A 21,542-nucleotide genomic window follows, 5' to 3' on the forward strand; every position below is an offset into this window, starting at 1 on the left:
GTTCTCCCTCTGAGGAGTTGCCACAGTCACGCTTGTGGGCAGTCAGTTCTGAAAGTACCTGCTCTATCTTCTCTAATTCTTTGGGGAGGAGACGTTTTAGAAAAAGATTTTGCATCAGATAGGAGATATATATAGAAAAATCCAGGAAAAACAGACTCTTCCTTACTGTAGATTTTGGGTTGAATGTATCTTGAAGGATTAGGTGCTCTGCTTAGCACGTTTTTTGTTGTCATTTGTTTGTTTGTTTTTATTTTTTTTATTCCAAAATACTTAATTTTTTTAAGTATGCAGAACCTTTTTTTTTCTTTTTTTTTTTTTAATGCCAGTGACTGAATAATAGAATGACATGAAGCCACCACTGACTTAGATTAAAGGAATGAGGGATCATTTGTAGTTTCATCAGTAGTTCAGTATGTATCAGGATTAAGACCAGTATGTAACTACAGAGAGATATTGTTTCAAAAAATTACACTAGGATTTTTTGTTTTTTAAGAAATAGCTCAAGTCTTAAAAGTAATGAAAATAAGATTTCTATGAATTCCTCTGTATAATAATTTCAGAGAGTTCAAGTCTGTCACGCATTAGAAGTTGAGAGTTTATCAGAACGTTATAGGTTAATGGGAGGAAAGGGCCAAACCATAGGGCAGGAAAGTACAGAAAAATTGTATCAATGAGCATTGAAACAGGAATGCTTTTAGCAATTATCAGTGAATGTGACAGCTGTTGTGCGAGAAACGACTCAAATGTGGTTACATAATTGATTTTTTTTTTCCCCCAAAAGAGAAGGAAATACACTATTAACAGTGATATATATCACTTAGGTACAATGTAAACGTTGCAAGTATGGTATTTGATTTAGAAAAATTAGACTGAGAAATCTAAAATGAGAAATATAAAACTCCTTTACAGGTCTCTTTCAAAATGCAAATTTATGTCTCGAGGGGCCAGTGGAACTTAAAGTATAAATACAGTCTGTTTTTAGGGAGTTTTAAAAACACGTATTACTGAATTGATAGAGCATAACAGCTCCCTTGCTTAGGCAGCATTATGCTCTGTCTTGTAAAATGTACTTGGGGACATATAAAATGCTTTATTAAACTTACAGTCCATAATTAGAGTTGTTACATTTTAATGTATATGTTTTTTATTCATGGATTATTGAACCACTAAATCCAAACAATGTGTCCTCATGCCGAGCAATTTCTTTGAGTCTTTTTCTGAGTCTTTTCACTTCCTGTGTAACTACTCCGAATTCTCAAATTTTAAAGCTATTTTTCAGAGCTACCCTGTATACAAGTGTGCATTTAAAAACAGGCAAGGAAGGAAGTTTCTGTTTGCTTTTGCGTAAAATACTTTCAAAAAAAGAAATAAAGGAGGCATTTCTGGGTGGAAGATCTGCAATTTTGGGGAGAAAATTCTTGAATGTAGTGTTGTTTTTAACCATGAGGGATATATACAAAAAGAAATAAGGAAAATAATTGTATATTTCATTGCAAGAACTGTTTTTTCATCAAGACTTAGTCTTGGCTTGCTATTTAGAGAGTGTCTTACTTGCTACTTTTACATGGAATATTGTTATTTCCTGCTTTTGAAAAGTTGGCAGATGTTACAAAGTAGTGGTGCATACTACTTGCATTAAGCATACTGTTGTGCCTCGTGATTTCAGGGTATGGTTTTGGACTCTATTCACCTTCTATTTTCTTCCAGTGTTATTATAAATGACTCTAGGGAAGTTGAACTGCAAAGAGCTGAAAAGTAAGAAAGTAGCATCTCTTTCCTGCATATTCCAAGGCCCCAAATAAGTGATATTCATAGTACATATAATATCTTTATTGATCTGACATGTCTCATTGCTGTGGTTGAACCAATGACTCTCCTACAAAGACGTATCTAGGATTTGCTATTCATCTAATACCTGAAGAAAAGTGGGAATTGAGAAACTTAATGGATATAAGTCTGTAGTCTGGGCTTCAAGATTTTCAGTGCCATTTCAGTGTCATTTTTTTTCCATATGTAGCAAAATTGACTGGTTTAGCGAGTAACAGAGGAAGTTTAAAAAGGGAAGGATACGTGCTCTAAATATGCATAATTCTGTTATTCCATGCCAAAAATCTCTTGTCTGGAAAGAGATAAAGACGTTTCAAACACTTCGAGAAAGAAAGGGAATTTATACAAGGCAAGTTTTGTAAGAACAATTTATGCTTTATTTTTACTTGGTGTGTCTTTGCTATGTTAGGAATATTGATTTCCACTAAATATAACTTTTTCTGTGATCTTCCCTCTCTTTTTTTTTTTCCCATTCTCTCTGGTTTTTATTATAAAAACATTTCAGATTATTTATTCTGAGGCTTTTCCATGTGTAGAAAATTTGTTAAAGAAGAATACAGCCAAGATACATAAGAGTTTATTTTGTTTGTTTCTGACTGAGCAGTGATTTTGTCACCCCTGAGGCAACAAACTGTTTTTTTCAGGCTGTAATAGTCTACACTGTCTTTGCAGGTATGGCTAATGACCAGACTCTTTGAATCCCTGACATTTGCCCCAAATCCCTTTTTTAGTTTGTACTGATGAGGAAACAGTGTACTGGATGTAGTGCTTGGACTGAAATCTTCTGCTGTAGCGTCTGATAGACAGTGAACATTTACAAGATCACCTCTTGCCTGGGGCTGCTAAATTTGGCTCTCAGCAGAATCAATTTAGTAACTCCATTCAGACTTCTTTCTCGAAAACTATTTCATGTTTTGTGAGACATGAACTAAGCACCTATTATTCCTATAGGTCACGAACACAATGCAATATTTGGAGTATCTTTCATTTTAATCTAATGACTATTTCATCAGTTTTGAAGGAGAAAATAATTCCCCTTTTAAGTTAGCATAAATTTTAATTTAATTTTCTTGCACCAAAATACGCTTCAGAATAATTCTTAAGTATCAGTAATAGTTCATAAGTATTTCTTACAGACAGTTTCTTCTGGTCACTGCTGAACCATTTATTTAAGACAAGAGTTACCAGAAAACGACCCTAGTTTTTTGTTTGTTTGTTTTTGGTTTGTTTTTCCCCTAAGAGACTAATAATGTATTTTCAAATGCATTTCAGTTATTTAGGTTTGTTTCTACTAAGAATATTGAGGTGTTTTCTATAAAGTTTACCATCCTTGTAAGCTTTCTCCTTCTCTATATGTATGTCATATACAGGTAATTTTTTTAGGTTTTTTTTCATCAAACAGCTTTTGCTATTAACTACATAGCCTTCATATTCTTAAATAATGTACATGCCATATTAAAACTTCAATATGAAAAATCTATGGCAGTGAAAGCTTGAAAAATTATAATAAAATGGGAACACACATGTGCATGTGCACAAGTAAAGAAAACAATGAAATGGAAATAATCCACATTTTACTTGTCAAAATTAAGTGTAACGTTTTTAAGAATCACAGTCATAATAACTGACCTTTTGATCTTCTGTAGTAAGATTTCCCCCTTCCTCCCCCCCACCCCCCGACCTTTTTTGTTTTCTTCACATGTTTCTATGAGAGCCAGGATATAAAGAGAAGTTGTAACACTTACATGTCAAGAATCATGACATGTGGAGCAAGACTGAATGTATTATTTCTTGGTGAGAGCGTTATACAATAAGGCTTGACTGACAGACAAAATCTGAGATGCTTTCTGATCAGCTGATGTAATTAAGACAAGATACTTGGTTCTGCACAATGCCTGTGCATAATCTCTTTTGAGCCTTTCAAACATAGAAGTATGTAGTGTAAAATGTTACTATATTGGCTTGAGTGACTTGTCATTCTATTTGCAGATACCTCAAATCAGCTATGCATCTACAGCTCCAGAACTGAGCGATAACACCAGGTATGACTACTTCTCTCGAGTGGTCCCACCGGACTCCTACCAAGCACAGGCCATGGTGGACATCGTGACGGCCCTTGGGTGGAACTATGTCTCGACACTGGCTTCTGAAGGCAACTATGGAGAGAGTGGTGTGGAGGCGTTCACCCAGATCTCCAGAGAAATTGGTGAGTGTATCTTTATCAGGTTTTGTATTTACAGCTGCTGAGTTGCAGAGCATCACTGAGTTCTGCTTGGGTCTAAGCAGGGTGATCAGAACACTCACGGCTGTGTTACCTGAACTCAGGTGGGTGATTTTGCTTCATGTACATCTGCCAAGGTGATGGCTCTGGCAGCAATTTAAGAAGAGAGGCAAAAAATGTGTGTCACTTGCCCCTTCTGGAAAAGAGGAATTCCTTGTTGAGTTAGGGGCAAAAAGCAACCACCATCTGAATTACAACCAGATTTGAGGAGATATGATTGATTTAGCTTAGGAAAATTGTAATCCAGTGAAAGATTTTTCCGCGTTTCAGCATTGATAAATATAGGGGGTTTTATTTTGATGAATTTTTAAAACAACAAAAAAATCCTCTGAAATAAAAGACATAACCTTGTTGTTTTTCTTTCATGATGAAATGTACTGTACAAATACAGATATTATTATCAGAAGTATATTTAGGTCCCTTTGATCCTTTTGTTGTTTTGTTTTGTTTTTTTTTTTTTTCACACTTACCGTAGTTATTTCTGGACTGAAGAAAATGTCTGTTTCTCAGGAGCAGAAGGTTTTGGATAGCTAGTCATAAGATGATAAGCAGCAGGTGGTTTAAAGGAGGGTGAAATTGACCTTTCACTAAGTACAGTCTTAAATGACACGCCAAAAAACCCCTGCAGACAGTCTTCCTGTCCTTTCTCAAAAAGACCAGATTAATCTACTGGATTTGACTCTCGGGGCGTGTACATATGAAATCTGGTTCTTTTGAATCAGTTTGGGTGAGAAAATATGATCTCCCACTTTCAATAACTGCATGTGAATATAGAGATCATCTCAATCGTACAGGAAGGCACATGTGTGTTTCAAGTACTTATACTTGAACCATAAAGGTAAGTAATTACTCACAACAAGCTGGCAGTAGGACAAAACCACAGTGATTCATGCTACTAGGGAACCCGTGTATATAATATGCTTGGTAGTTTAACCAGTAAATACTCTTTTTCTAGTTTCTAAGCAGTACTGTCAGATCCTAGGTGTCTTCATGGGAGAGACTAAGCTGACTACAGTACCCTGCTTTGATCTGGAGTTAGCAAAGGCATGGATAATCCTTTCACAGTTCATATCTCAAAGAGATGGTTCATCTATTGCAAATAGATTGGCTTCCCCAGACCCTTACTGAGTAGTTTATTGGCTGAAAAATCACTTATTCTTGAAACAATCTGTAACACAGCTAGTTCTGCTGAGTTCTGAAAGCAAACAAATAAAATAGAGTGTTCAGGACTTTTTACTCTTTCCCATTTCCAGGAACATGAGACACCTCATATTTCTCATATCTCATATCACCAATTCCAGTGGGATGAGGTTCAACAAAGCCAAGTGCCGGGTCCTGCACTTTGGCCATAACAACCCCCTGCAGTGCTACAGGCTGGGCACAGAGTGGCTGGAGAGCAGCCAGGCAGAAAGGGACCTGGGGGTGCTGATTGACAGGAGGCTGAACATGAGCCAGCAGTGTGCCCAGGTGGCCAAGAAGGCCAGTGGCATCCTGGCCTGCATCAAGAACAGTGTGGCCAGCAGGCCGAGGGAAGTGATTCTCACCCTGTTCTCAGTGCTGGTGAGGCCACACCTGGAGTATTGTGTCCAGTTCTTGGACCCTCAGTTCAGGAAGGACATTGAGGTGCTGGAGCAGGTGCAGAGGAGAGCAACCAAGCTGGTGATGGGACTTGAACACAAGTCCTGTGAGGAGAGGCCGAGGGAGCTGGGGTTGTTTAGTCTGGAGAAGAGGAGGCTCAGGGGAGACCTCATCATTGGCTACAACCTGAGAGGAGGTTTTAGCCAGGTGTGTGTTGATCTCTTCTCCCAGGCAACCAGCAACAGGAGAAGAGGGCATATTCTTAAATTGTGCCAGGGGAAGTTTAGGTTGGATATTAGGAAGAAATTCTTTACGGAGAGGGTAATCAGGCATTGGAATGGGCTGCCCAGGGAAGTGGTGGATTCTCTGTCCCTTGAGGTTTTTAAGACGTGACTAGATGTGGCACTTAGTGCCATAGTCTAGTAACTGTGGTGGTAGTGGATTAAGGGTTGGACTTGATGATCTCAGAAGTCCTTTCCAACCCGGCTGATTCTGTGATCTTCCAAGGGGTGCAAAAACAACACCTATGATTCAACAGTGGCTTGAATTTATGTCAGTTGGATCTTGATCTATCCTAGAATAAAAAAGACCATTGTCATTTGATAAATAATTAACATGAATAGGATTAAATAAATATTATTAACAGGATTATGAATCCAAAGCAGTTAAAATTGTGAATGGGTCTCCTAAACATTACAAGGTCTATGTAATACCAGGAAGCACAATAAATCATGATTTGTGGTTTGATTTATCTTTTTTTTTCTTTTTTTTTTTCCCCTTGTGATTTGTATTTTCTACTAGTACACTTGATTTTGGCAACCTTGGTGCTCACAGCGACTTACCAACTATTGTGGGTACTGCGCAGTCTAACGGTTCTAAAGAAGGAAAGCAGAGGGAGGCAGGACAGACAAGTAATTTTTATTTCCTAGAGAAATGTTCAAGTAAATAATCAGGTAAATCATATGTAACCACAGGGACAAGATTGATAGCCAGTGCAGAATTGTCAAGAACAAATAGTATCAAAGCCATCTAATAAAAAGCCATAATTTTCTTTGACAGAATAATAGCTTATAGCTGAAGAAAAAGCAGTTGATGTGTCATGACTCTTGAATTTTGTAGTGCTATCTCAACTGCAATATTCTCCTGAGCAAATTTGGAAATTGTGATCTAGGTGAAAACATACAGACTGGATGCAGACCTATCTAGAAAACTTTACTTAGATTTCTATTTAAATGAAAAAATGCGTTATGTCGTATTTGACAGTTGTTTATGCTGACTGAGGTACTAGCTAATATTTCCATGTTTAACCCAGGTGGGCTAGGAATGAGGAATACTGTAAAATCTGGAGGTTACTTTAATCTCAGAAGGACTAGGAGTGTTTTGGAAGATATTCTTAGAGTCCAAATCTGAAGACACAGTCTGGAAAACTAAAAATTTAGGTGACACATGCAAGGCATTGTGCTTCAGCAAGAAGGATCTGAACAATGAGAAATTCAGGTGGACTAGTCAGAAAATACTGTTTAAAAAAATGATGTGAGGATGACAATAAATTATAACCTGTGTATATTCCTCTTGTTTTAATGGACCATGCAGATGGGCATGCCATCTGTAAAATAATTGGAGTAATCCTCTAATTTGCCTGTCAATTGTGGAACCTCATAACTGAGCAAAGGGGTTAGCCTAAAGAAGAGTTGACTAAGAAGGGAAGGTGATGGGAAATAATACTTTTAGTTGGGCTTTTACAGAAAGATAGACACTTGCTCCTCCAAATACACTGTATGTAAACAGAAGTAATGGAATCAGTCTGTAGCATGATTATGTCTAGATTTGGAGAAAGCCCCTTTTAATGTTTAAGACAAAACATTATATCAGCTTGCTTGAGGACATTTTGTAACCTCCATTGCTAAGGATTTGGGAGAATGCATTAGACAAACACCTGCCCAGTGATTATGTAAGTGTAGTTAGTTCTTCCTTGGGGCTGGGAGGTGGACTGAATGATTTCTTGGTGTCCCTTTCAGCCTGATCCTCTTATTCTCTGTCCTCAGACTTTTCACCTGAACCATAGGACTGGAAATGTTTTAAAAATGGAAAGTTTGGATAGCATCTAACTATGAGGTCTGAGACAATAGAGTTTACACAGATTTGTAAAAATCATCGTACAGCGTAAGACTGCACACAACAGCAAAAGTTACCAACTCTGTGTTAATAAATCATGTTTTAAGAGATCCTGATTAGGACAGTGCTCCCCTTGTGCAGCTGCTATGCAAATGAATAGGACAGCTCAGTTCTTTGCTGAGTACTTTACTCAGATCCTATCTAAGTAGCCAACAACTGGAAGCAAAAAGAATTAGAAGTATAATGAAAAGCAAAAAAAAATTGAAGAAAGGATGTGAAAGATATTGATATATTCATTTCTGAAAAAAAATCAATGTGTGAGAGGACATAAGATAACAGATTTGAAAATGCAAATAGGAAAGCTTGGGGGTTTTTTGTTTATTGTTTGGTTTTATAAAGTTGAGAGTTGAAAAAGGAGTTGCATTTCACATATGTTTAAAATAGGGATTAATTTTATGTACTTATAATGTCATTTTTGGTTGCGAGCTTAACTCCCTCTAATTTGCAGTTTGACTGGCCCTCTGTTCAACTTCTATTTCTTGATCAGTAACAGGAGCAGAAAGGAAGAAACAGGCTCCCAAATGAAATATGGAATACTGAAAAGGTCAAAGTGGTGCCACCCTGATGTGTCACCGAATATATTACATATCAAAATCTCCTCTCATTTTAATGACAAAGATCCTGTCTGCAAAAAAGCATAGCTGGAAATTAAATATTTTACATGACAATGATTGGAAGGAGATTAGGGAATGGCCCTAATTCCGAATCATTCTTCCATGCATTATTGTTTGAAGACAATGATTAAAATTTATAGAATTTTTTAATCCGTTTAACAAGGTAATCAGTGATATTACTGTAGTCATTTTGACATCATCATCAAATAATTTTGGTACATTGACCAAAGGAATGAATTAATGCAAATTGTTTAAGAGTTTAGAAATTAAACTGAAACTTGACTCAGCAATAGAAACTAAAACAGGGAAAAAAAGAAAGCATATTTTACTAAGTCCTCATTAAAATGTCATGCTAAATATTTTTCTTCTATTTATTTTGCTGTTAATTATCTTTGACAAAATAAATGTTGGAAAGTCTCTAATCTGACTTTCTTTTAAAGATTCATTCCCTCTGTTATTAGAAACCAAATGAATGTACCATTGGAGATAAAATTATGGGATGCTTTCCTTTTTTTTTTTTTTTTTTTAATTCAAAACACAAAAGCATTCGGTTCAGACAAATTCCTTTGGGTTCAGAATACTTGCTCAGTTAGTGCAATGTTTGTACTAGAAAGGGCAACAAATCTACAAATAATAGATGAAATGCTACATGACAGATTTTATTAGCCAATATTGGTCAACTGCTGATAGGTACTGGCAGTGAAACACTTACAAAACTGTTAGAAGAGGAGGCAAAAATGATAAAGGCAGGGAACTGAGCTGATCATTAAGAATAGGTGAGAAACTTGAGCGTTGCTTGCCCCTTTTTGCTTGTAAGTTGATTTTGTGTGTCTTGCCAGAGCTGTAAAGAAGACAGCAAAGTGCATTTAGCACCAGATCTTTGACTGAGACAAAATGAGATAACTTCATGACAGCTTTACTCCAGAAGAGAATGATGTACTTATTATCAATGTATGCCCTTGAATACCTGTTTTTAGGAATGTGTTTACAGTTGTGCATTGTACCTCTGCTTTTCTACAAATTTTTTGATGTCTTCTTACAGAATCACAGAATCACAGAATAGTTAGGGTTAGAAGGGGCCTCTGGAGATCATCCAGTCCAACTCCCCTGCCAAGGCAGGGTCACCTAGAGCAGGTCACACAGGAATGAGTCCAGGTGGGTTTTGAATGTCTCCAGAGAGGCAGAATTACCTTTAAAAACTTTTGAACTTCTAAAATTTTCAGTGGATAAAGCGAAAGTCTGTTGGGAAGCAGTGAGGGAGGTTTGAGGAGGAAAATAAAACTTAACGGATGTAACCTTTCTTCTCCACTTAGACTATTCATTCATAATTTAGAAATAGGATGGATTGCTGTTAAGATTAGTTCAAATTTCCTGCAGTAATCCTTGTATATTTTTGATATAAATCTAAAACTTTCTGTATTTTGTAAAGTAAGCTGATGAATAGATTTCTCTCCCAACCCCAAGGTGTTATTTAATAGAAGATTAAAAATTCTTGCAACAGTAAGATGGAAGAAATACAATACATGAAATATAACCTTTTCCCCAAAGATATTTCTCCTTTAAAGGTTGTTTTCAAGCTTAACAAATTAATTTTCACAACTAATAATATTCTAACATACCCTCACAAAGGGTAAATAGTTTAATTCAGTTTAAAGTTTATGCAGCTAACTCGATTGATAGCACTGTATTTCAAGCTGCAGGCTGTAATTAATAATAACATGATATAATTGGCTACAGGAGCTTCAAAGTAACGTCTGAAAAATTACAAAATCAGATGGTAGATGTATTAATATTGCAAAAGCTTGAAAATTATTCCATCAGTTTTTAATATTTGTGCCAATTAGTACCTGATAAAGAACAGTGTAATTTCTAGGGATTTAAAATGAAGGACCATTTTAATTTCTCTCAGTGGTGCTAATCAATGTGATATTTTTTAGCTATAATTATTTTTTTTCTCTATAATTTTAGGGAGCTTTCTGGGAGCAGTAAGCATACTATCTTGGTATGCACTCTGACCTTGCAGAAATTGTTGTAAGAGTGGCTTTAATAGCTCTTGAAGTGTTTCTTCATCCGTCAGTTAGCTGAGGCACTTTTTAAGCATTCTGTAGAAAGCTCACAAGTTACAGTACTGTAAATACTACAAAAGACATTGGACTATGACTTTTTTTGCATTTTACTTCATCTGAACACTGTTGGTTGTGAACACAAATTCAAAGAATAATATAGATGTCCAGGAAAGATATCTTGTTCAAGTTTTTTAAATGTAAAAATACAAACAAAATTATAAATGGGTTGATGCTAATTTTAAGAGAGTAATCTTATTAGATTAAAAATTAGATTCAGCAGAAGTATTTTTGTTGAAATATATTGTTTGATGTTCATAATGAACATGCATTTTCATGATGAAAGCTGGTTTTTCAAATGTGGAACTCTGCAGGAACGGTTGGAGATTACAAGTTTCAGTGTCTATAAACTGAAGTCAATTTTAGGGAAACCATTTCAAAAAAGATGTATGGTGTACTTTTTATTATTAGAGGTGGAAAAGCATTTTAAAAATACTAAGGGATACTGGTATATTTATTTGAGATTTAAATAATTAAGTGAAATGTTTCTAAAAGGAAGATCGCTACAAAATGTTGGGTCAAATTTAGAAATCACTATTTAAACTGTAGTCTATACTATGCTTGAGACATCTATGATTGTAAGGATTTTTTTCTGGCCATATAAACTGTTAATAAAATTTTTGAAATAAAAAGTAGGATAAGTATGTAGGTTTTAAGGTGATGACAGGAAGGAAATTTCTCAAGTGCTGCTTTTCTGTGCATTAGTATGTATTGCCATTGAGCCTGTAGCTTCTCATAGATTCTATGGCTCTCTTTTGCTAGAAGGAATCCCAGAGCAAACAATTCACACATAATTAAAATGTAGTCATTCGAGTTGTTTATAACCAAATTCCCATTAGGAGGAGGTGGATTTTAACAGAGTTAATCCTGGTGGAGATATTCTTGTGTTAAGTGTGAGTATTTGTGAAGGGAGTACTAGAAGGGAAAGCATTGAGGACTCACAATATGATTTGCAGTCTGAATAAAGCTACCCGTGTTTGGTGTTTCCATTATGATTTTATTGTGGTGCAAGACAGAGGACTATGGAAAATTAATTGACAGCTTATTTTCCATAGTGGTTGTGCTTGATTTGTTTTAAAAAAAACAATAAATATGTTAACAATAAGTTCCAGAATCTTCACAGATTCTACCATAAGTGAGTTTTTTTTTTTCCCCTCCTTTATCTAGAAATAGATCCTCTATCATCTATGTTTTACATAAACTTCTGTTAATGTCACTTCTGCAGAAAGCTTTTTTTCACACAAGGTTCAGCCAAGCACCTTTTGTAGTGGTGCAGATGATGTGAGTCCAGCAGTAGTCAGGGATAGAATAGGCAGACTGTGGCCCAACCTTGATCAGACGTGTGAGTGAACTTTGCCAACAGAGCACTTAATGGTTTTGCTTTCCCAGCGTTCACAGACTTTTGTAAGGACAGCCTGTATTTCAGGGCACCATCTGAGTAAAGGTGACAGGAAAGAACATGGTGACATGGGCTTGGGCTGTATTTACATGGTTCTTTTGTTAACATGTCAAAAGGCTCACAGAATCTGAACGGTAACCTTAGTTATGCTCCTGTCAGGAAGAAGTGTTTCTGATTTCACAGAATATTTTGATTTGGAAGGGACGCACAAGGATCAAGTCCACCTCTTAAGTGAATGGCCCATGCAGGGATCGAACCCACAACCTTGGTTATTAACACCATGCCCTAACCAGATGAGCTAATCTCAGGGTCTTTGCTGGTCTAGAATCATCACTCATTCACATTAAGAAGGTACACACAAATTCTTGAGGCTCTAGAATTTACTTAGAAAATTTCACTTGTTTGTCTTCAAATGGTTTCTAGTAGTTTTAAATGTTTAGCATTTTTTTGCAGCTTTGCTTTTTCACTTAGAGAATTATACCTTTTAAAAATCATGTCAGAGAAATGCCTAAGGATTGATATTAGTAATATACTTTCAGTATCAGCTCTTTTGTGATCTGTGGCTGCAGTTAAAACAATGAAACTCTGTAACTGTCAGACTGAGTCAAAAACTACGAGTCAATATCTTGTCTCCAGTGGTGGTGTCAGTATATGAAAGGGAAACGTATCACAATCTTACTTAGTCACTGGCAGAATTACCTATCCAAGGAGTGTTCTTAAACCCAGGTATTTAGTGGTTGATGCTTAGATTTTCTGCAGCATGAAAATTTATATCCATTATAATTTCTTCTTGTTATCATTTTAACCTCACTCATTAAATGTCCTCTTGTTTGGATGCTAGGCCCCTCCCCGGGCAGATGGAGCTCGTTAGCCCGTAAGGCAATCCATCTACGTCCTGAGGACCTCGCTGCCACCCTCCAAGCGTGCTTGGCCCCGGCAGATGAACCTCAGGATTAAAGGGTGGGCTCAGTTCCGCGCACACTGTGTCTCACCTAAAAAATCCAATGCGCAGGCTGGAAGGTGGAAAGACCTTCCCCGGTTCTTCGTTCGCGAAGAGACTGGCCATTATTATTATATGTAGGAGAATCCAGTTAACCTCCTTTGTATTGTGCCTTCTTACTTATCTTAACTATGGGTTAGAAGATATGAAGTAATTGTCATTTAATGGTTTCTGTTGTCAGTTTCTGGATCCCTTATTGTATTTATATCTCTGTTAAGATGTGTAGTCATGACTGAACACTCCAAGTAAAGCCTTACTATTGATTTATGTTGTGTCACTGTAATCTCATTTTTATTCTCAGCCCCATTCTTTATACATCCTGACAAATTGCAAGCTTTTTCTGTTGGCTTCTGGGTATCAAGCAAATTATTTCCAAAAGCAATCTTTTCTGACACTCAAAGTTTATTAACAAATGGCTACAGCTGATTTAAAACTTAATGATGTGTGTGAACAATTCCAGATATTCCTGCCAGTCTGTGCTCACTTGTATTTGTCAATAGTCAATATTTTTCTATGACATATGTGTTTATCTAGCTTTGTGAGTACTCTGTCTTCTCCCTCTGCTCTTCTTTATTTCAAGTAATTTTATACTATTTTCTTTCTATTCAGTACTCTCCCTCTCCTTTCAAAGAGCATTGTGTTATCTAAATCAAACGCTAGTAGACATTTCTAGAGCACATATTTATTAGCCTTTTCCAGTCCTGAATTTTGACTATATCTTTCTATTCTTCCTTGTTTTTGATCCTCAGGAATCCTTTCCCTTTCCCTACTCCTCAGTTTCTCCCTATTCATCCCAAGTTCTTAAAGTATTCTAAAAACTGTTATGAACTTCAGTATTTTGTCTGCAAGGATATTCAATATTCTTCAATATTTCGTCTATTTTGGTAGTAACTGCTTTTGCATGCTATCTAAGTACCAGTAGGAGCAGAATGCAGAGATATTTGAAGTTACCTTATGAATGTGTCTTGTGTAAGTATATGCCCTTTCTGAATGCATCTGTTCTTCAAGGTGCTTTAAATTATGTAGGATTGTACTATCTTTTATCGAGCCAGTAGTGCCGATAGTTTGAGGGTGCAAGTTAGTAACTTTTTAAAGTTTGTTATCATCCAGCTGTACGTGAAGCCACTGACTCAGTTACAAAGCCCATGTGACAGAGAACTGAAGTCTTTTAAGTATTAGGTTAGCCTTAAATGAAACTTGGATTTTCTCTTTCTTTAGAACTTTTGACAACTGATAGTTTCATTATGAATTGAGACAGAGGGAAATTGCCTTAAGTTTTTTTGTACAAACTTCTGTATTATAGCTGAAGCATATTTTATTCAGATTTCAGTATAACTTTATTTTTAAAAGCTATAAAATGAAACAGCAACTGAGTGATTCATCTGATAGCTTTGCAGTTATGCTTTCTGATATTAAAAAGAAAAAATGAACAAATAAAACTGAAACTTTATTTTCAAGATTTTTCATCAGTTTTGTCTAAATGATAATACCTGTCAGAAAAAAACAATCATAAAGATTAATGCTGCCCAAGAATTATCTTTCCTTCCTTCCATAGGCTAAATTCTGTTAATAAATGGTATATGTACATGATATATGGTCGACTTCCCTGGGCAGTCTTACCGAGATCTGGGAAGCTGTTAAAGCAGACAGTGTTGTTTTATTTTCTCTGAAGAGAAAGGAAAGCAAGAAAACAGGTATTCATTATTCTATATGTTTATGTAACATGATATGTTACTTTATGCACATTGTTATGTACTGTGCTATGACATATCATCCAGCTCAGTAGGAGGAGGATAATAGCAGGAGATGCCCACTATCATTCTTTCTTTGTATTGTGAATTTCAATGTGTTCTGGGCCTACCAGTGGGAGTTTCACTTCTCATTTTACTTCTTTACGACTTTCCCTACTTGTTCTACTGTTTTCTCCCCCACACCCCCAATACAGAAGTATCCAGGGCCTGCTTGAGAAACAAGTTTGTAGTTGTCACTGGCTGCTATTTTTAATATGCCACACTAAGACACACAAACACATTTGGGCTTTGCTCATCTGCATGATATAGAAGGGTTGAATGCGTTGAGTGTTAAAAGGCTGACAATATTCTTGCAAGATTACAAGCAAAGAATGTCCAATTGGAAATGTCAGAGAGATATGCTTGTCTTCATTTTATTTATTTTCTTTCTGTTGTTGAAGGGCAGGAGTCATACTATGCTCTGAGTCACAGTAAGCATACATTTGTTATTAAACTTGCAGTGGGGTAGCTTAGCAGTAGCAGCTCTCTTTTGGATGCTTGCACGAGTCTGCAATTTCAGGCTGGGGTAGTAGATCCTGTAGTCAGATACAAGTAATTCTTTCAATTTTACTGGCTAATAAACCGTCCACAGAGCTCCAGAGACTTCTGTTCAAAGAATAATATTTCAAAGAATTGCTATTACTCATTTCAGAAAAAAACAGGCATGTGTGTGTACTTTACTAATAGTCGGAAAGAATCCTACAATTAATTTTTTCTGTTATAAATGGAGGATTTTGATGCAAATTGCAAGCTGTGATACCACCACTTTAAATTGGGACAGCAGAAATATGCATATTTTGAAACCTCACAGCTTATAAAAAGAGTTAATTCATTTTTTCTCTTGGCAGAAAACAAACTATTTTTTAGGTCAAAACTCTGTTCTCGCAAGGCCAGAGTTTTCTATGATGGGAATAGTGTTTCTTGTTCCTCCACTTTCTTCAATATAGAATGATTACTGAATTTTTATCACTTTTTAGAAGAAATTGAAATAAAATTAATTGTTTTAAATGCTGACATTCTAACAAAAGTGCCAGTCTGTCTTTAACATTGTTAATAAAAGCAGGACATTTTGACTACACAATTAATCAAGAGAATGAATTACAAAATAATACCCTTGAGTATCAGAGGTGTCACGCAGATAAATCCCTTTTATGCTGCTGTGGCTGTATGTGTCCCAAAAACTTTCTGCCATGTACATCCTGAGCATACCATACAATAACATACAGAAATGCAGAATACCCTCTATATGTCTTCATAAGTCATCTTCTCCTTGGACTGCTTGCCAAAATGCTGTGATTGGATTACCACAGAGAGAGGAACAAAATTTCAAAAATTGCAAACACAAGAAAAGGGAGTTGTAGATTTCAAAATTGAGGACCTAGTCCATTGAAGTGCATGCACCTATGGAATTTGTAAATGTTTGGGGAAGGAGAGCTAAGACAAATAAAACTATCACAACACCTTAATGATTCCTGCAAATGTTTATGCTGGAAATGCTTATCTCTAATCAAGGGCATTTGCAGGATGTCATTAATCCCATGGATGTAAATGTTCTCTAAAGTAAGATGAACCACACCTGTTTTCAGGAATACCAAGTCAAGATCTGCTTTTCTTCAAAAATGGGAACAAAACATCTGAACTAAATTTGTGGTGAAGTTCTTCATTTTTCATCGGGATTCCCATTTTCCTCTTTACTTATTTTCCTTTATTTTGACAGTAGGTGGGTGTCTGTTCACCTTTTGCATGGCCTACTTCCTTTAAAACAGCATGCAAATCCCAGAACATTTTAGGTCCCAGAAAGGTGAGAGAGAATGGTATTGTGCAATACCAGGAAATAAACAACCTTCATTCTGTTAAAGTTTAGGCTGAAGTTTGGTATGAGTACCATAAACCTTGTTTTCATGGTCGAATAAGAAGCTACATAACTCAGCAGAGCCTTCCCAGGTCTTCGGTGCTGTCCCTTTGCAGATTTCGCATGGATGAGGGGAATGAAGCGCAAATCCATAAACCAGAGACAGGGTTTGCTGCTATGTTCAGACAGGAGCCAGATGAAGGCAGTACTTCTGCCTGTCCTCTGCCAGCTGTATTATCATGCATTTTGCTGGCATATTGGATTTGCTGTGAGTTGCATTACAATGTTTGCTAAGGCCAGTGAATTGAGTTATATGATTGTAAGTATTTTACCAACATGTTAATGCACTTAATGAAGTGCAGATAATCATGCGGTTCAATTTATAAGAATTGTCAGACCTCCTAATTAATTCCATTATATTGTAGTATTTTATGGATTAAATCCTTTCAGAGCTCATTTAGGAGGTAGAAATATTATTTAACTTTGATTAAAATATTTTAATTAGTTAATGTTTTTAATTTTTTTCCCAGAATAATTTGTTTTTCACAGAATTGAGATGTTAAAGCCAACCTGAAGATATTCTTTCTGTTGCTAAATCATATGAAAAATACATAATTTTTTTTTCTTTTTCCTCCAGTTAAGTGCAAAGAATTCGATTTAATAATAAATAAGTAGCCTACAGAATTGTATTGGCGGCACAAGTTTTACAGACTTAGTTATGGACTTCTTATTGTAGTTACTGTTCATTATTAAACCTCTTAATTGTTTTGATATTTTAATTAATCAGATATACATGAGTTGACGATATCTGTACAGAGGCTTTTAAAGTCGTGGAGCTCTGAAGATGATTTTCGTCCTACGTGGACCTTGGTAGAGTCTCAACTCATGGTTAGCTGAGGGGAAGAGGATTTTAAGTGTTGACAAATGTTCAACTGATACGTAGAATGACTTCTCAATTTGAGAGCAATGGTAATGGCCAGTTTTCCACAATAATGTCCATGAAATTGTAAGTTTCATGAATTAAGGTCAGTTTCACTGGAGTTGTCTGAGCTTTCTTTGTCTTTCTGTGATAAACAATTATAAATGAGACAGCTTTTTGAAAGAAGGACATTTGGATGTGTTCAGGAAATGTGTTAGTGATGGAAGAGCATCAGTTCCCATATGTGCACTTGCCACAGGCATTGCAAGCTTGTGACAAGCCCCTCTGGGCTACCTGCACCTCAGGTGCCTCTCGGGAGGAGTGGTGAAAGGCATTCAAGGACTTCTGTGCAGGCTGGAGTTGCCTTCTGTTTCCTTCTAAATAACTCTTTCTGCTCATTTTTTATTTCAGTTGTTATACGGGCATAAAAAACCTTGTGTAAGAGAAAGATTATGTACACGCTTAAATAGTAGAATACATTGTGTTCCAATGCTCTTTTCCTCTAGTACAATTACAGAGTCTACACAGAAGAAAAGAGGGAAAATGGGAAAGTGGAAGAAAGAACATAAACAAAGGGGAAAGATGCTACGTGGATTTCTTCTGTTATCAGCCTTTAGTTTGCATTAAGTTCACTCTAAAAAAGTGCTTAACAAAATACAGTTATGTTTTGCTAGGGTGTGGTACTCTAGGCAGTGTAATGTGTTGCTGAACAGGGAAGTAAAGCCCTGAATTCTGCCCATTTTGGTTTAATTTATGCACTGAAAGGGAAAGAAAACAAAGCAAGTTTCAAGAATGCCCCTTGAGCAGTTTATGGAAAGGACTGTTCAATGCAGGTCCTAAGACCCTTGTTGGTCAAGCTCAGAGGCAGAACAGTTGTGCAGGCTCCAAGCTTGAAAGTTGAGTTTTGCTTCCATCTGCCCCATAAAATCATCATTTTTTGCTCAAGCAATGTACCATTTCTTTTGGATAGTATTATGATTGATGACTCTGTAATTTTGCTCTATTTGAGATGGATTTATTCAAATGAAATTGCAAGTCTTTAGTAAATGTTTCTTTTGATGAGGCAAAAAATCCTTATGCTCTACCTCATTCTGTCTTAAGTAACAGAAATACATCCACAAATATTGTTTTTTCACTTCAGTTCTGAGCTATGATTTTCAAATGTAACTACGAATATGGATCTTGGAAAGTATGTTTTATACTAAATCACTATTTCAGTTAGAAAAGCTTGCTTTTGAAACAGTTCTAGCTTTATGGATTATAGGGTATATCAGATATGACTGCTTTTTTTGAATTTTGGTTAATTAACTAAAAAAAACCCCAGAACACAGATAATAAAAAGGTTAATGCAATACCAAACATTTGCCTCTGCAACTAAGCTCAAATCTTAGTTATTAGTGCAAAAACTCCTTTGTTGTCTCCAAACTTCCTATCAGAAGATATTCCAGTATGATTCACTGTTTTAGCAAGTCTATGCCATGTGCAGTTGAAAACTTGGTGAGAGAGTTTACACAGTGCTTTTGCTTACCCAACATAATTAATTCTTCACAGCACTGAATTTCCCACCATTCTAATTCATTCCTTTCCATGCATGTGAATAAACAGATTTTAGACAATGAAGGAATACAGATAAGACTGATGCCACTAAGAAGCTAGCCTGTTCCTGATTAATTTGCTCAATCAACTAAAATCACTGTTCTCTGCTAACCAGACAGAAAATAAAGCAATCATTCTATCAGAGGCAGTGTGAGTGGAGGGAGGGCAAGAACCTGTAGTTTGTGCATTAAAGTAATCCTAATACCACTGAGCCTGTAGGACTAAGATAATAGATACAACAAATATGCTAAAATGACATATATTCATCTATCTTTTGCATTTAATATGTTAATTATAAAAATTAACCTTGGGCTAAATCTCTTGATTTTTGATTGTTGGTATGCAAGAAGAGGAATACAGTTATTGAAGTAAAACAACTTTTGACAGGCAGAAACAAAGATGGTATTTGTCTGTTCATTTCAAACTTATGAAAAGAAAGGAAGTAAAGGTGTCTCGTGGACTTGCAAGATTTTAATACCTTAAGCTGGTTGCCAGAAGTTAGTTATTTTTGATTTAGTTTTAGGTGCAACTTCCTGTGCTTTGTTTTCCAAGAACTGAGCCAGTCCTGCTTTTATAAGGGTTTTTATTGATTGTGTTGAGTTGCAGAACTTAAAGTTTGTATGCATACATATTTGTGGTGGCAATAGGGAGTTAAATGGATGATGCTTGTATAAAGATAGAGACAGAGATTATAGTCCCAAGCTGATAGCAAAGGAGTAGGTGAAATGAAAGCATTACAGATACTATGTGCTACCACAGGATCTTTGTGGTGGGGAAGAAAGCTTTAATTTGTCATAACTTGCTTATGAAAATTTTTCAGATTAAGAAAGAGGAGGAAAAGGGAAAAAAAGAGATGCAGTTTCTTGATGATAAAGAGGAATTAAGGATGAAGATAAGCGAATTAATTCTGTAGTATGTCATGAATTGTATTCCTTCCATCTGGTTGGAGCCCCAGATGGCCTTCCAGCTGTCGTTTTTTCCCAACTTAACTCTTAGACACCCAAATTCATTCCTTTAAAAGTTCCTGCTGAAGGCTTCTGGTTGTAAGCATATCATGTCCTCAACTCTTCAAAAGTCCTTGGAGAAGTCTGAAACAGTGGCTGTGGTCAGGAGGCTGATTTACAACATCCAATGCTGTGGTCATCAAGGCCATCTCTTGCATTAGACTATGGAGGTACTCTAGGATCGGTGGATGTTGATTTTTGGAGATGTGTGAATGACCTTCCCAGGCTGCCTACTGGCCTACCTACACTCAGAGAAGATAGAAAAACTACAAATTATTTTGGGAAAATATTCAAGTGGTGCCTTTTAATTTGCGATCTCTAAGTTTGAGAGTAGTGAGTGTGCAGGCTTAGACCCACATTCCCAGATAAACACACAGAAAAACAGTATTTGGAAGTCTAGAACCTTATCTGGCATAAAATAAATACAAGACCATGAATGTACAAACTTATTTATTTTCTTAAAGCATGCTTTAAAAATAGTTGCTCTTTAAAAAGGATTTCTACTATGAACAGTGAATCACATCTGTATTCAGTTCTTTGGCAATTTAGCAACTTTTATTTTCGTCAGAGTTATATTCCCAGGATTTCCTGTGACAAAGGAGTCCCCCAAAATCTGGAAGATCATGCAATTACAGTTTCACAACAAAAACAATTAAGTAAAGATAGAAGTCTCTGAGAGCATTAGGAAAAGAGAAAGAAAGTGTAAGAGAGTGTGTGTGAGAGAATGAGAGCTTCTCTTTTGCCTATAATTAAAACAAGGGCAATTACCTCGTCCTTTATTTTGCAGTTAATATAATCAAGATCCCTGGTGTTGGGTTTGGACCTACTTGATTTCCTTCCTTCCTTCTTCCCCCCCCCCCCTTTTTTTTCCCATTTCTCTCTCATTTTTATTATGAACAGACCCCATATTTATATGAAAAACTGACATTTGATTTTAATGGAGTGGGTTTAGATGTATACATGTTAACAAAAAGTGATCAGTGGTCTGCTGCAGAAGAAGGAAGGTGTAGAAGGAGAATGAGATCTTCCTCTGTATTTTTCTATTGACTGCCTAAGCTCTGTGGAGAGTCAATTTTAGTGAACTGAGAAGTCCTCATTTGGGCCCAGACACTTAAAATTTCAGTCAGACAGTGCCTAACTTAATCATCTCATTAGCAAGATTGTGTCTCATACCATGTGTATTCTGTGCCAATAGAAGAACTCTTGTAGGAAGGAAATCAGGGAGTTTTGATCAACCCATTATTTAATATTATGAAACAGAGACACCATTTCATTTAGGGGACATGATAGCAAACATCTCAATTTTTCTTGTAAGAGAGGTCAGTGAAATTTAATTCTGATTGAAGTAATTATCCAAAATTCAGAAAACACAGGAGCCTTAATG

General features: G+C 36.2%; 1 protein-coding gene across 4 annotated transcripts in view; it reads left to right on the forward strand.

The window, feature by feature from the left end:
- GRM8 (glutamate metabotropic receptor 8) overlaps positions 1–21,542 on the forward strand; it is a 328,287-nt gene that overhangs the window by 60,520 nt on the left and 246,225 nt on the right. For all 4 annotated transcript variants that reach the window (XM_027882705.1, XM_027882707.1, XM_027882706.1 and 1 more), the window contains one exon: positions 3,817–4,033. In XM_027882705.1, the coding sequence (XP_027738506.1) occupies positions 3,817–4,033 (217 nt within the window). The remainder of the gene's footprint in view (positions 1–3,816; positions 4,034–21,542) is intronic.

This window comes from Empidonax traillii, unplaced genomic scaffold (genome assembly GCF_003031625.1).
Source record: "Empidonax traillii isolate 1590-97213 ecotype Southwest subspecies unplaced genomic scaffold, ASM303162v1 scaffold110:size1153230, whole genome shotgun sequence".
NCBI lineage: Eukaryota > Metazoa > Chordata > Aves > Passeriformes > Tyrannidae > Empidonax > Empidonax traillii.